Raw genomic sequence first — 13,848 nt, 5'->3', positions numbered from 1 at the left:
CTCAAAAATAAACATTTTAAATAAAATTTTTAAAAAAGAGTAAAAGAACTTTTAACATTCTTATAGCTCACCACATATCCATTCTTGATACTTCATCAAATAAGAGAAGACAAAATAATGCTCCGACTTCAGTCACAACAGTACGATCTTCATGAAATATCAGGGAAACTAAAAATAAAGATGCATTAACTTCATGAACTATTTTTACCTCTAGAAAAATGAACTTCAAATTTAAAATATCTTAACTCAAAGGGAAGAGATGTCATTCTGAGAAACGCAACATTAACCCAGATACACTAACATATGTGGATCATCTGGAGGGCTTGTTAAAACAGAGTTTCTGCTTCTGCAGGTTTGGGCTAGAGCCCGTGAGTCCCACACATGGCTGGTCCAGGAACCACACTTGCAGATCCACTCACTCCATACTGTGTGCGAGTAACTTGCAGTTACTCAAAGAAGCAAACTGATCTAGCTTCTAGGAAGGTTTGCCAAGTCTTTTATCTCCAGCTAAAGCCTGCTCATTCAAAGATCTCCTTATTTGATCATTTCTGCCCTTTCTACAAACATATAATCATAGAACTTACATTCGACTTCAAAACACTGTCTTTGTGTTGGTGTTGTTTTAATTTGTGTGTCTTATTTATTACAACAAGATAATGGTAAAGGAAACTGTTCTGAGCTAACAAGACATAAGGATAGCACCACGACGTAACTGAAGAGTCCTGGTCAAATCCTTTAGCATTAATAAGCCTCAGTTTCCACTGCTATAACATTCTCAATGTTAAGATTTCTCAGTGCTTGACAACTATGAAATTCTAATCAACCGGTATGGTGGTGGTACCGATCATACAGGAATAACAACAATACAGAGCTAGCAAATCCAGGAAAGTAGCAACAAAACATCAGTTGCAAAAGAAGACATTTTTCCTAACTATAAGAAAAAGAAAATATCAACATGTAATTGACATGACTAAAAACAGCAACTAACTGGGGCGCCTGGGTGGCTCCGTCAGTGGAGCGCCCGACTTCAGCTCGGGTCATGATCTCTCGGTGAGTTCGAGCTCCACATGGGGCTCGGAGCCTGGAGCCTGCTTCGGATTCTGTGTCTCCCCCTCTCTCTGCTCCTCCCCCAGTCACACTCTGTCGCTCTCTCAAAATAAATAAATGTTTAAAACAAACTAGCAATGAACAGAAACAGAAATACATGTAAGAATTTAATTTATGATAAAGTATACACTCCATAACAGTGGGGATAGGATGAGCTATCATATTTCCAAAAACATAAGAAATTATTGCAATACAACTACCTACAATACGAAAAAGATACATTTAGATCTCTATCTTACACTATATATCAAAATCAATTCTAGATAAAGATCTACATTTTTTAAACACTATAAACACGTTAACAGAAAAAATAGAAGCCTATTTAGCATTATGAATTTGGAAGTGGAGAAGTCTCTCCTTATAGAGCATGATGAAAAGCTCAGTTGCTATAACAGAAAAGCTTTATATACGTTCATAAAATATTTAGGGCTGAAGACGGAATAATAAATACATCAAAAGGATAGAAAGCTTAGAAGAAAATCTTAACATAAAATCAGGCACAAGGTTTCTATTTGTTTTTTGTTCGTTTAAATTTTTAATGTTTATTTTCGAGAGAGAAAGAGAGAGAGAGAGAGAGAGAGAGAGAGAGAGAGAGAGAGAGAATGTGAGCGGGGGAGGGGCAGAGAGAGAGGGAGACACAGAATCCCAAGCAGGCTCCAGGCTCCAGGCTGTCAGCACAGAGCCCAATGTGGGGCTCAAACTCACGAACTGTGAGATCGTGACCTGAGCCGAAGTCGGACACTTGACCAACTGAGCCACCCAGGTGCCCAGTTTCTATTTGTTATAGAAGGGAAACTCTACCAGTCACTAAAAGGAAATTAAATACAACAGAAAAATAGGGAATTTACAGAATAAGAAATTTGATATATAATAAATACACAAAAAGATAATCACCTGCCCTAAAAGTTAAAAAAAAGAATAGCAAAAAAATAATAGTGAGATATTACTTTTGCCAATAAGATTAAAGAGATTTTTTAAATGAGACATATTCGATGTTAAGCACGGTTGTGAGGAAAACAGGCACTTTTAAACACCACCGGTGGGAATGATCTGGAGGGGAACTGAACCATCTCCTGTAAAATCTCTTTGACCCAGCAGTTGCAATTACAGAGTATGCAGAAGATGATCATAAAATATGATTACTGTTATAGTTAAAAATTCAAGAGAAATATTAATATTAATAGGGCAAACTGAAACTGTGAAACACTGTGCAGTTTTTTGGTTTTGTTTTTAAGAAGGCAGTCTCACATGTAATAACATGGAAAGATATTCAAGATACACTTTCACTCGAAAAAAAGCAACACAATACTTAAGTATATCATAAAAATACAACATGGGGGCGCCTGGGTGGCTCAGTCAGTTAAGCAGCCAACTTCGGCTCAGGTCATGATCTCGCAGTCCGTGAGTTCGAGCCCCGCGTCGGGCTCTGTGCTGACAGCTCAGAGCCTGGAGCCTGTTTCAGATTCTGTGTCTCCCTCTCTCTGACCCTCCCCCGTTCATGCCCTGTCTCTCTCTCTGTCTCAAACATAAATAAACGTTAAAAAAAAAAAAATTAAAAAAAAATACAACATGGGTGTATAGAAAAGATCATTCCAAATGGTATATGCCAAACAATACCTAGCATATTCTTCTTTGGGGAAACTGAAAGAAAATTTTAGAAACTTCTAGCATTTTAGTTTGTACTGTTCCATACTATTTGAACTTTTACAATAAGGATGTATAAGCTGCATATATTTAAAACAAAAACAAATCAGCAAAGGTAAGGAAGTGTCGGTTCTTCTCTTGCCTCCACCATTATCTAGTTATGACCTTGGCCAAGTCGATAAATCACTCTAGATCTCAATTTCCTCACTGTAAGATGGTGTAATAAAGGAGTTCTAAATTAACTTCTAACTCTGAAATTCAAGACAGGATTCTGTCAAGACATAAAGTTTATAATTAAAAGCAATGTGTCTGAAAGATTACTTAATTATTATACCCTTTCCATCTATTCTACCGATAGAATATTCTATAGATAGAATAATCTATTCTATAGATAGAATCTATTCTATCTATATCTATCTATACTATCTAATCTATTCTATAGATAGAATAATCTTTCTAAAACACATACTTCTCCATTTAATAATCTTAAATGGCTTCTCAGTGCTGTCTACTGTGACCTACCAGGCCCTGCATGAACTGCCCTCTGTGCCTCATCTCATTTTCCCTTCGTGCCTCCAAAATCCAGTCATTCTTGACCAACCACCATTTCAAATACACCATTCTCTCTCATACCTAACCATGGCTCCCTTTATCTGGAAAGCAGCCCTCTCTAATTGGACTCCTATTCATTTCTGAAATTCCAACTTAGATCCACGTTTCCTGGAAGCATTCTCCAATGTTTTCCCACCACTCAGTCAACTCAGGAACACTTCCCTCTGGCACCAGGAATTCTACTGACAGGTGGTGTTACACTGTATTGTGCATTTGTCAAAGTCTCCAACTACACCACAGGCTCCAAGAGGGCCAATTACCAAACTCATCAACATATCCCCAAGGCCTAGTATTGTATCTCGCGCATAGTATATACTCGATAAACGTTTGCTGAGGAATGAATTTTCCTGGTTGAGTACTTGGTTAAAAAACGAATTCTGCCCTGAAACTAAACCCATTTATAAGAGACGTTGTAATTCATTTTGAGACTCACTGAAGTAGTTCTCACAAACACCAATGAGATAGAATAATTGCTAACACTAAAAGGGTACAGATGATGTTGCCTTGAAGAGTGTATTTGAATCTAGTAAGTGTGCATGAATGCTTGAATAATTTAAATCACAATTATAAATGAAAAAGTAAATAAAAATAAGAATTAAGTTTGAAAAGAAAAAAAAAGAAAAGGTAAACTAGGGACTAAATTTTACTGAATAAGGTTAATAGGAAGATAACACGATTAAAGAAAACTCAAGATCCACAATTACTACTCTTCCTCAGAGCAATCTATGTAAAACTTGTGAAATTGTATACACTATTCAAGACTGTATGAGCCTAGACACTCTGAGTCTACTTAGAATTTCACCTGGTTTGGACCTTGATCAATGCTATTATTAAATAAACTGTGTCCCCTTCACTTGGAAAGCAGAAGCCATTAGAAGAAAAGCAAATGCTAAAATAAAACGACTACAATCTTATCTATATTCGAATAATACTTTGAACATAAATATTACAATAATTAACAAGGTTAAGCATATTGAGACATTTGATCAAGATGCCTCTTTTAGAATTATTTAAAAGCAGTAGCCTGAACTTCTAAGAAAGAAAATAGCACAAAATGCTACCAAGCTTTCTATTGAGAATGGTCAGGAGGAAGAAAAAGAGAACAAAACTACATGGAATTTTTCAACCTAAACACATTAAAATGGGTTTAAAAAAAATCATACTTTATAAAATATAATAAATTCATGCTCAGAGTCATTCAGGATGGTCTGGTTGCCACTCCACATGGCCTGGGTGTATACTCTTAATGTCAGTTCATTGACATCATCAGATGCCACGCTGGAGGTCAGGATGGAAAGGCACAAGCAAACTAACACTGTGGGAACAGGAACTGGAACAAGGCAGGAATGACGGCAGCTAGAGCTCTCTCTATAGATAACAAGTAAGTGAGCACCAAATGAAAGCCACATCAATGTGCAAAGAACAATCAGAGGCTTCAGCCTTTCTCAGTTCTGAGACCTAATCAGTGACAAGAGTACAAGGAAATTTCCACAAAAGAAACATTTTCCATTGTGAGGAGTATTTTTAGCAGCTTATTCACTAAAAAACGTTGTTATTCTGTTAGCAAGATGGAAACTAAATGTTACCTACATTTAAAGAATAACACTTAAAGCTTAAGACTGATCTCATTATTAGCAGAACTTATTTTACTCACCTCTGAATAACAGGGTTAAGAGAGAAGACTGTTGTGAGAGGGCCACACGCATGACCGGGTCAGCACAAAGAACCTTCCTCAAAAGCGTGAGGCACGGCTGGATCAAGCACTCTACAACCTGGCCAGGGGGGAAAAAACACAGTTATTTTATTATCAACAATTCTAAGGTGAGGTAAAATAAACTATAATCTTACTCTAAATTTTATGCTTTTTCATCAAAATTGTGTCAAACATAAATGCAAATAAATATTAAGAATTATTTTCCGGGGTGCCTGTGTGGTTCAGTCACTTAAGTGTCTGACTTCAGCTCAGGTCATGATCTCCTCGTTCGTGAGTTCGAGCCCCACATCAGGCTCCATGCTGACAAAACGGAGCCTGCTTGGGATCCTCTCTCTCTCCACCTCTCTCTGTGCCCTTCCCCCACTCATGCTTGCTCTCTCAAAATAATAAACTATAAAAAAATTTTTTAATAATTATTTTCCACTGAAAATAAGCTTTGTATATACTTCTGCTTACATATCTTTAAAAAAGTTAAGATTAGTTTTCCTTTATAGAGATCCCACTCTTAGAAATAAAAACCTAAACAAGTTACTTGGTATTAATCAGGATTTAATTTTCAAGTACTTATCCAAATACAGATGAATTTAGCTTCAGATCTGATTAATAAAAATACCAATCTGTAAAAATATGTATACATACATATCAGTCTTACCTCACCATCCTGACATACACATTCATTTAAATATTCAATTATCTTGTCAATTAAGCATAACTTTTTCACCACAGCATGCATTTTAATATCTGTAAACCCCAAAAAAAGAAGTTACTAAGAGTTAAAAATTATTTTCTCAAGTTTTAAAAATACAGAACAGATATCCAAAACTCAAACTGTTAAAAATAGTTACACATGGTGTTGAATTTTAGAGAATGAAACTTTGAACTTCTACTCTATATACACCTGAACTATTTGAAAACTTTTAAGGAACAAGTACATCCTACTTACTTCTACAATGTAGAAATCAAAAACTATTACAAAAATAAGTTCAGACCCTAAAAACTACTAGAATTTTCAGTATATAAATGAATCCTTTTATTTGTACATGACAAATTATTTTCTTCATATTGTTTCATTGACAATTCTTCTGTTTTCCAAATCCATCACCTCAAAATGTTTAGAATTATCCACAAGTGATGTTAATAGCTTGCAACATGGTCATTTTCTATTAATAAACACTCAGATTTCAGGGGCGCCTGGTGGACTCAGGCAGGCAACTCTTGATCTTGGGAGTCCTGAATTTGAGCCCCACACTGGGTGCTGAGATGACTTAAAAAAATAAAAGTAAATAAATACAAACTCAGACTTCTAATCTCAAACTGCCAATAGCAAATATAAAGGGTAAGGGATTGTCACATACTATATGTATTTCTGAAAAACATTAACTCTTTTTTAATAACATACATACTGCGTGTGTGTGTGTGTGTGTGTGTGTGTGTGTGTGTATGTGCGTGCACGTTCACTGCTATGTACTGTTTATGTTCCCCCCAAATTCTTACGTTGAAACCTAATCTCCAGTGAGATATTAGAAATTGGGGCCTTTGGGAGGCAATTAGGTCATGAATGGTGGAGCACTGAAGAATGGCATGAGTGCCCTTGTCAAACAGGCCTCAGGGAGCTTCCTTGCCTCTGCTCCCTATGAGGACAGAGGGAAAAGACGGCTACCTATGGACCAAGAAGGTGGCTCTCACCAGACAATGAATCTGCTGGCACCTTGATCTTGCACTTTCAGCCCCCAGAGCTGTCAGAAACAAATTTCTGTTGTTCATAAGCTACCCAGTCTATGGTATTGTATTAGAGCAGCCTAAACAGAGTAACACCTGTGCAAACACACACACACACACACACACACACACACACACACACACACAAAGAATTATCACTAGCAACAAAAGCTCTACTTGCTTATACATTAGTTATAAGTATTTAACATCTCTCAAGACAAATCATGTTCTCCTATACTCTCATTGAGAATATACATATATGCAATGAGAAAAACATAAATACTGTACCCATATTGATACTGAACTAGTAGCTGTGACTATAACTACCTTTAGCTGCCATTTAAAAAAAAAAAGTTCCCACTACTCACCAATACAGTGTACACCAAAATTATAAGTTTTATTTTTGGAATGTTAACAATACTGAAAGAACACTCTCTACAAGAGATTTTTGATCTTCTTAGTTAAGGCTGTCCACATTTTCTACAGCCTTATTTTCTGTAGTCTATATCATTGTTATTAAAGCCACAAATCTGCTGGATATGCTCTTTCAACTTACTCTCTCATCCCAGTTTCCACTAATGTCATGGCAGGAACATTAATTAAGCACATCCCATGTTGCGAGTCAGAAACAATCTTTTTATGTAAGTGCAAACTTATCATTTGTCTCAAAAATTATCATTTGTCTCAAATATTAAAGATAATTATATACATCACATACAGGAAAAAATAAAAAAACGGAAGAATGGAAGCCTATGGAATAACACTACAAATAAAGTTAACAGTATATTTTACTAGCTGTTTTTTAAAATAAACCTTTAAAGAAAACACATAGCTACAGTGCACTATTTTTATTTTATCCACCCACAAAGTACTGTTTGATTGATTTCTCTACCCAAGACAGAACAAACTGAAAACATCGTGTACTAGGTAAATTGAGAAAGGAACATTTGGTTCACTATTAGAATTATATCAATATCTTAGAAGGAAGACAATTCTATCATATGACATTCTACAGGTTAAATAATGGTACTGTAGACCAGGGATCAGCAAACTGTCTCTGAAAGAACTAGAAAATATGGTAGATGTTGCTGGTCACATATTGTCTTTGTCACATATTCTTTTTGTTTCTTTTTTCTAATAACTATTTAAAAATGTAAAAACCAGGGTGCCTGGGTAGCTCAGTCAATTGAGCATCCAACTATTCATTTTGGCTCAGGTCATGACCTCACGGTTTACAGGTTCAAGCCCCACAATGGGCTCTGTGCTAACAGCACAGAGCCTGCGTGGGATTCTCTGTCTCCCTCTCTGCCCCTCCCTGCTCATGCACACACGCTCTCACTCTCTCAAAAAAAATTAAATCAGTGAAAACAAAAAAAAAGTAAAAACCATTCTTAAGGGCTATGAGAAAAAAAAAAAAAAAAAAAAAGACCGTAGCCTGCATCTGGCCCCCAAAACTGCAGTTTGCAACCCCTGATACCACTGCACTTAGTTAGCTATTTCAAGTCAACTATCAGCAGTACAGCAATCATTTTCCTTAAAAGACATTACCTTGCATAATCACAGCTAACTGTTCTGCGGCTGACTTTCTCAAGACAAGATCGATATCATCTGAGGTAAAGATTTCATATACCTTTTCAACAGTCTCCAACTGAAAACCAAAAAAAAGAAAAAAAAAGAAAGAATTTGTTTTCATGTACTTCAAATTGTCCAATAAAATTTTATAATTTATACCATAAGAACAAAAGCTTCAAAATCAACTTTACTTAAGTGATATATTCACATGATGTAAATTTGCAGCAATGATGCGCTATATCGGGGAAAACTTAAGTTCTAAAACAAAGAGCCGTCATGTCAACTAAGCCTCTCTTCCTAAGGTAGGTTTTTGCCAGGAAGTCATTCACAACCCATTAGCCATCTTAAGAACTTCACAGAAAACATGCAAGCTACGTGACATTTCCATAGGTAGCAACCTGAGAAGAGTGATCCCAGACACGTGACTGGGGGCTTCTGTGTGGCTCCCAAGAGCCACCGGCTAGAAGACCTTGGCCCCCTACCTTTCCTGCCTCTTACACACCCTAAGTACATGGCCCTCTAGGGCTTGCTGCCCAGCATTCCAACACAGCCACTCCCAACACTAGTCACTCTGTACCAGGACAGGGTCTGAGGTGGCAAACCCAACAGTGAGTGGGGAGGGGAAGGGACAAAGACGACACTCCATTCACCACCCACTGCTATCTCCTCACCCTACCAGGGACTCACAAAGACAGTGCTAGAACCCCTACTCCCCACCACCCTCCGTATCACACACAAGGCACAGGAGCAACTACCAGTGGTTAGTGCTCAGGGAGTCCCCGGCAGGACCTGGTGCGGGGTCAAGGCAGGTCGAGGCGACGATCCTCCTGCGAGGGCTGTCACCTGGCCCCAGATGCTTAGGTTAGAAGAACACTGTATGTGCTTCCCCATTTAAAAACTCCACTGTATTACCTGGAGCTGTACAATACTACCACAGGCTCTGGGGGGCTAGCCTAAACTTAAATAAAAACTGATAGACTGTATACTTGAAGCCACGAGAGAAGCTATCAAGCACAGGAATGAATCAATGATGATAACGAACAGCTTCCTTCATCTACTCCTGCACTGGTCCCGGACGGCGTGGGTACAGTCTTGGCTAATGATGGGGAGTTGGGCGCTACACCTCTGGAGGTACAGAAAGAGCCAAAGATTTAGAAAGGAGGTCAACAACAAAATCCCAGAACTACTATGACATTTAAGAAGTCCCTTTGCCACCCGTATTACTTTTTTCTTCTTGCAATGAAAAGGCTGATAACTTTTGTCATGGGAATGGTCTCCTTTTGGCTTAGAGGCTATTTTGAACATAAGAACAAGAAGAATTTCCGATAGTTTTTTACGTCAGTAGCATTTGTTTTTAAGAGTCACCACAGAATTTCTTTCCACTGCGTTAACCTTATATTATATTTAAATTATTATTCTAATTAATTTGCATTTCCAGCATATATATTAAATGAAAAGGATATAAAGCCAGGCATGTAGTAGGCACTGAAGAAATCCAAGAAATATTTGTTCAATAAATAAATGTATCCAGAAGCCAGATAAAGCAGAAGACAACTTCAAACTACCATGAATAACCACACTTGAAGGTAGCTAGCACCTGTTCTCAGATGCATAAACCAACTGAAGAACGTAACATAAAATATGTGATATACAAATACAGCAAGTAAGCACAAAATAAGAAACTCAAAAGTTATATTCACCTTAATAATCAGTTCTTTTCTGTCATCCAATTTGAGTTCAATAGGTTTCTTCACGATAAATAAATTAGTAACTCTGGAGAGAAGTCTGGCATCTATTGAAGGGCGCTTTACATGAGCCCCGTCTTCCCTTGTAAGATGGCACGCTAAAAGCTTTAATGCTAGTGAACGGACCCTAAAGAAACAAAGTGTTCCAATCAACGTTTTGTAATATACAATGCCTATAAATTTTAAAAGCCTACAATCACAAAGCATTATTGTATATCAATACAATAATTAGCCATGCTTATACTGACATTACTAACAATGGTACTTTACTTTTCTATTAAAACTTTTGGTGTACAACCACAATTATTTTTTTCAATTTTGTATTTATAAATAAACATCAGAAGTAAGGAATCAATAAAGTTACAGTTACAAATGAAGAGACAGACTCACTGAGACTGTCAACTTCACAGTCCATTATCAACACCATAGTCAACTGCAGTACATTAACCTGCAAATTACAACCCTAACTCCTGATTCCAAGTCCAGTGATCTAGCTCAAAATCAAAAATTATCACAGACTCATGAACAGAGGACAAACATTAGGTCAAACCTCCAGGAAAGTAATCACATTAATAAGTAAAATGTGATGTCTTAACAATATATGAAAACATTCTTATATTACGGGTTAAACAGATTCTTCTCAAATAAGGAAACGCAGGGGTGCCTGGGTGGCTCAGTCGGTTAAGCGATCAATTCTTGACCTCAGCTCAGGTCACGATCTCATGGTTCGGGTTGTGAGACTGAGCCCCATGTGAAGCTCTGTGCTAGGAGCGTGGAGCCCACTTGAGATTCTCTCTCACCCTCTCTCCCTCTCTCTGCCCCTTCCCTCTCTGTCAAAATAAATAAACTTAAAAAAAAAAAAAGAAAATGTAAATATTTGTGATTCCCATCAAAATTCTGTTTTATCTGGAATGGATTAGAATTAAGGTCATTTCAGTGGCCAGGTGGGAGATTTCAAGAAAAGACTAGATATCGCATGCCATTAGACAACAAAATGGAAAAACAAAACACCATCAAGTAGACAAAGGACACTGAGTTGAGAGACAGTGAGACAACTGGGTATCTATCACTACTCTGACAGGTTCCTGAACTATATAAAAACTGGGCAAGTTGTAAGCGAGTAATCCAAGTTCCAAGTTCCAGGTTTTAAGTATAGCTTATAAAACAAGAGTTAAGACCTGTGTACTCGGGGAGACCTCCCTACTGCGGCCAAGGCTGGGTCACCTTGCTGTGTGTGGTCCCGTCACCCTGAAGTTCCCATATCGTAACATTCATCTTGCATCATTACAACTAATAATAAAGTGTAACTGGTAAATGCTCTCCCCCCAATTGCACATCCAATTCTGTACGGGCAGTGCCGTGCTCACGCTGTGCGCGGTCACGTTCCCATGACCTGCCACAGTTCTTAGGCACACAGTTGACATCAATAAGTACTTGCCAAATTTAACAGAAAGCAGAAACTTACAGTAAGATTATTAATAGATACCATCTTCAGAGTACTAATATTTACTCCAAGATGGCGTGGGAAGTCAGGCAAACCTTCGCCCTATACCATATGCTGTTAGAACAGCTAGATACCTACACGAAGCTCTTCCTTTGCTGCCTTCGCCCCAGGCCAATGCCATCTGTATTAAACTCTGGGGCTGTCAGTTTAGGGACAGGCACAACTCCCAGTGAGAAGGCTGGAGTGGAATGTGGAAAGCATATATGTATGCATCTCCTCTAGTACGTAAATTTAGCGTCTTTTTAGGTTTAGCATGTGGCGCCAGAGTCCAGTTATTCCATTTATTTCCTTTAACCAATAGGTTTTGAGCAGATTTATGTCCAAAGTACTCTATGAAGTTCCAAGGACATAAAGACCAGCTGGTGGACAGGGTTCCGGCCTACGTGGAGTTTAGGGGCTGGTGGGACAGGGTAGAATTGACCAGATGAGAACAAGTATGTAATTCAAACTGTTTTGAGTTCCGAGTGACAGAGAATTACCTTACTGGGAGAGCGGTCTGGGCTGGCGGTGGGCTCCGGGGAGGGGATTTCTAAGTGCTCGGAATGTCCTGCCTGATTAAGTCAGTCTTTGTTTACCCGGGGACTACGGGCCTCCGAAGGTGCACGGGAAACAAACTTCTGTTGTGTGAAACCACCAAATCTGGGGGTGTGGCGTACTACAGTAGCACCTTAATAAAGGCACCCCCAGCCCCGTGGAGGCCGGTCCCTGCGGAGCACAGCTCAGCTCGCCCTCTGCCTGCATCACTTAACTCTACCGAACTTCATGTCTAGGCTGTAAGGCGCTACTGTCTCTTCTCTTGATTTCCCTCCCTGCGTTGTCTGAGCGCGTTAGACGATAGCCACCTACTTCCGGTGTTTTCAGTCTGATCATCTGCTTACAAATAAGCTCCTGTATTATCGGGACGGAGGTTTGAGTGAAGCAAAATCATCCACCGTCAAAAGGACATCTGGCCCTCCCAGCCTTTCAACCGACTCTGTAAGCCTTGACCTCTTCTCAGTGAGGGAAAACCTAACCCCTGTTACCTAAACAGCAACAGAAAGATCCACGGGGCACTGACAGAGAGGGCGAGACGACAGTGCATTTTTCTTCTTCTCGTTTCGTTTCAACGGCACTTAACACTACTGGTGGAGAAAAGAACACTTTTCCAGCTTCCCAAAGACGACGACAAACGCCTGCTTACTCTGGTGTTCGGTCAACCGGCCCGCTACCCTTTGACCAAGGCCTGCTTTTCACAACGACCGACCGTGGAGCAAAGGAGGGTGCCGGTTCCTGAGGAGACGCCGCGCGCGCGTCCCCGCGGCTCACCGTCAGCCCACAGCCCCAGCAACGGCACTTGGCGGCGCCGGAACCCGGACCGGTCCCACAGTGAGGCTGGCTGCCTCTGCGGACGCTCGGGGAACGCAGCTTCCCTTCCTTTTACCTTCGTTGGTTCTACCCTGCGTCAGAAGGACGCAACACCGAGGCCCCCCCCCACCCCCCCCCCGCCGTCCCCGCTCTCGGCGCAGGCGCAGTCCGGGAGCGCACGGCTGTACTCACGGCGGCTTCTTCACGAGCAGGAGCCGCAGCAGGGCCCTCAGGTGCGCGGTGCCGGGAAGAGCCCCCTCGTCCGCCTCGGGGCTCGCTCTGCTCAGGAGGAGGACGCATTTTCCCAGAGGCTCTTCGGTGTCCGCGTAGCCCTAACGGATTTCGGAGAAAGGGAAGTGACCGTTTGCTGGACACATGCCGCTCGACTTTTTAACTTGGAAAGAAGAACTGCGTAGGCCCGTCGAGCAGCCCCCGGACTTCTTTCAGTTCGGCCGAAGGGTCACTTGGCAGAATGAGGTGAGAGGCTTACATAAAGCTGCGCTTAAAAATAACACTGCGGAACTTCAGGAAAATATGCCAACTCCCCCGACGCCCGCCAATTCTTCTATTTTCCAAGGCCCTGACTGTGGCACCTCCCGCGGAGGAGGCAGACACGAAGGGGCCCCTCTCCGCAAGGCCCGTTCCCAGAATGGCGCTGCCCATCCACTTTCCCACCCACAGACAGCGGGGTGGCGTGGGGGGGTAGGGGAACTCCGGGTGGGGGGACCCCAACCCCCTCGCTCCTCCCCCTCCATCACCCAGCGCGAGTGCCGGAAAAGCCTGTTCCCCAGAACCTGTTAATCGAAGTCCCGTACGTACAGGGATGGAATTCACCAGGCAAGTTTCAAAAACATACCACGTGCTTCAAAAGCCCCGCGAGCCTTGCC

At 40.5% G+C, this 13,848-nt stretch overlaps 1 protein-coding gene across 1 annotated transcript in view; it reads right to left on the bottom strand.

The window, feature by feature from the left end:
* RTTN (rotatin) overlaps positions 1–13,848 on the bottom strand; it is a 169,158-nt gene that overhangs the window by 107,704 nt on the left and 47,606 nt on the right. Inside the window, exons 17-22 of the mRNA XM_047086363.1 lie at positions 13,154–13,293; positions 10,069–10,240; positions 8,345–8,444; positions 5,730–5,818; positions 5,018–5,135; positions 72–168 (exon numbers count right to left, since the gene is read on the bottom strand). Of these exons, the coding sequence (XP_046942319.1) occupies positions 72–168; positions 5,018–5,135; positions 5,730–5,818; positions 8,345–8,444; positions 10,069–10,240; positions 13,154–13,293 (716 nt within the window). The remainder of the gene's footprint in view (positions 1–71; positions 169–5,017; positions 5,136–5,729; positions 5,819–8,344; positions 8,445–10,068; positions 10,241–13,153; positions 13,294–13,848) is intronic.

The sequence above is a fragment of the Lynx rufus genome, unplaced genomic scaffold (genome assembly GCF_022079265.1).
Source record: "Lynx rufus isolate CCGP_SWC_20201006 ecotype Redwood Valley unplaced genomic scaffold, mLynRuf1.p SCAF_20, whole genome shotgun sequence".
NCBI classification, from domain to species: domain Eukaryota; kingdom Metazoa; phylum Chordata; class Mammalia; order Carnivora; family Felidae; genus Lynx; species Lynx rufus.
Note: the sequence above shows the minus strand (reverse complement) of the source record. Positions and strands in the feature narration are given on the sequence as shown.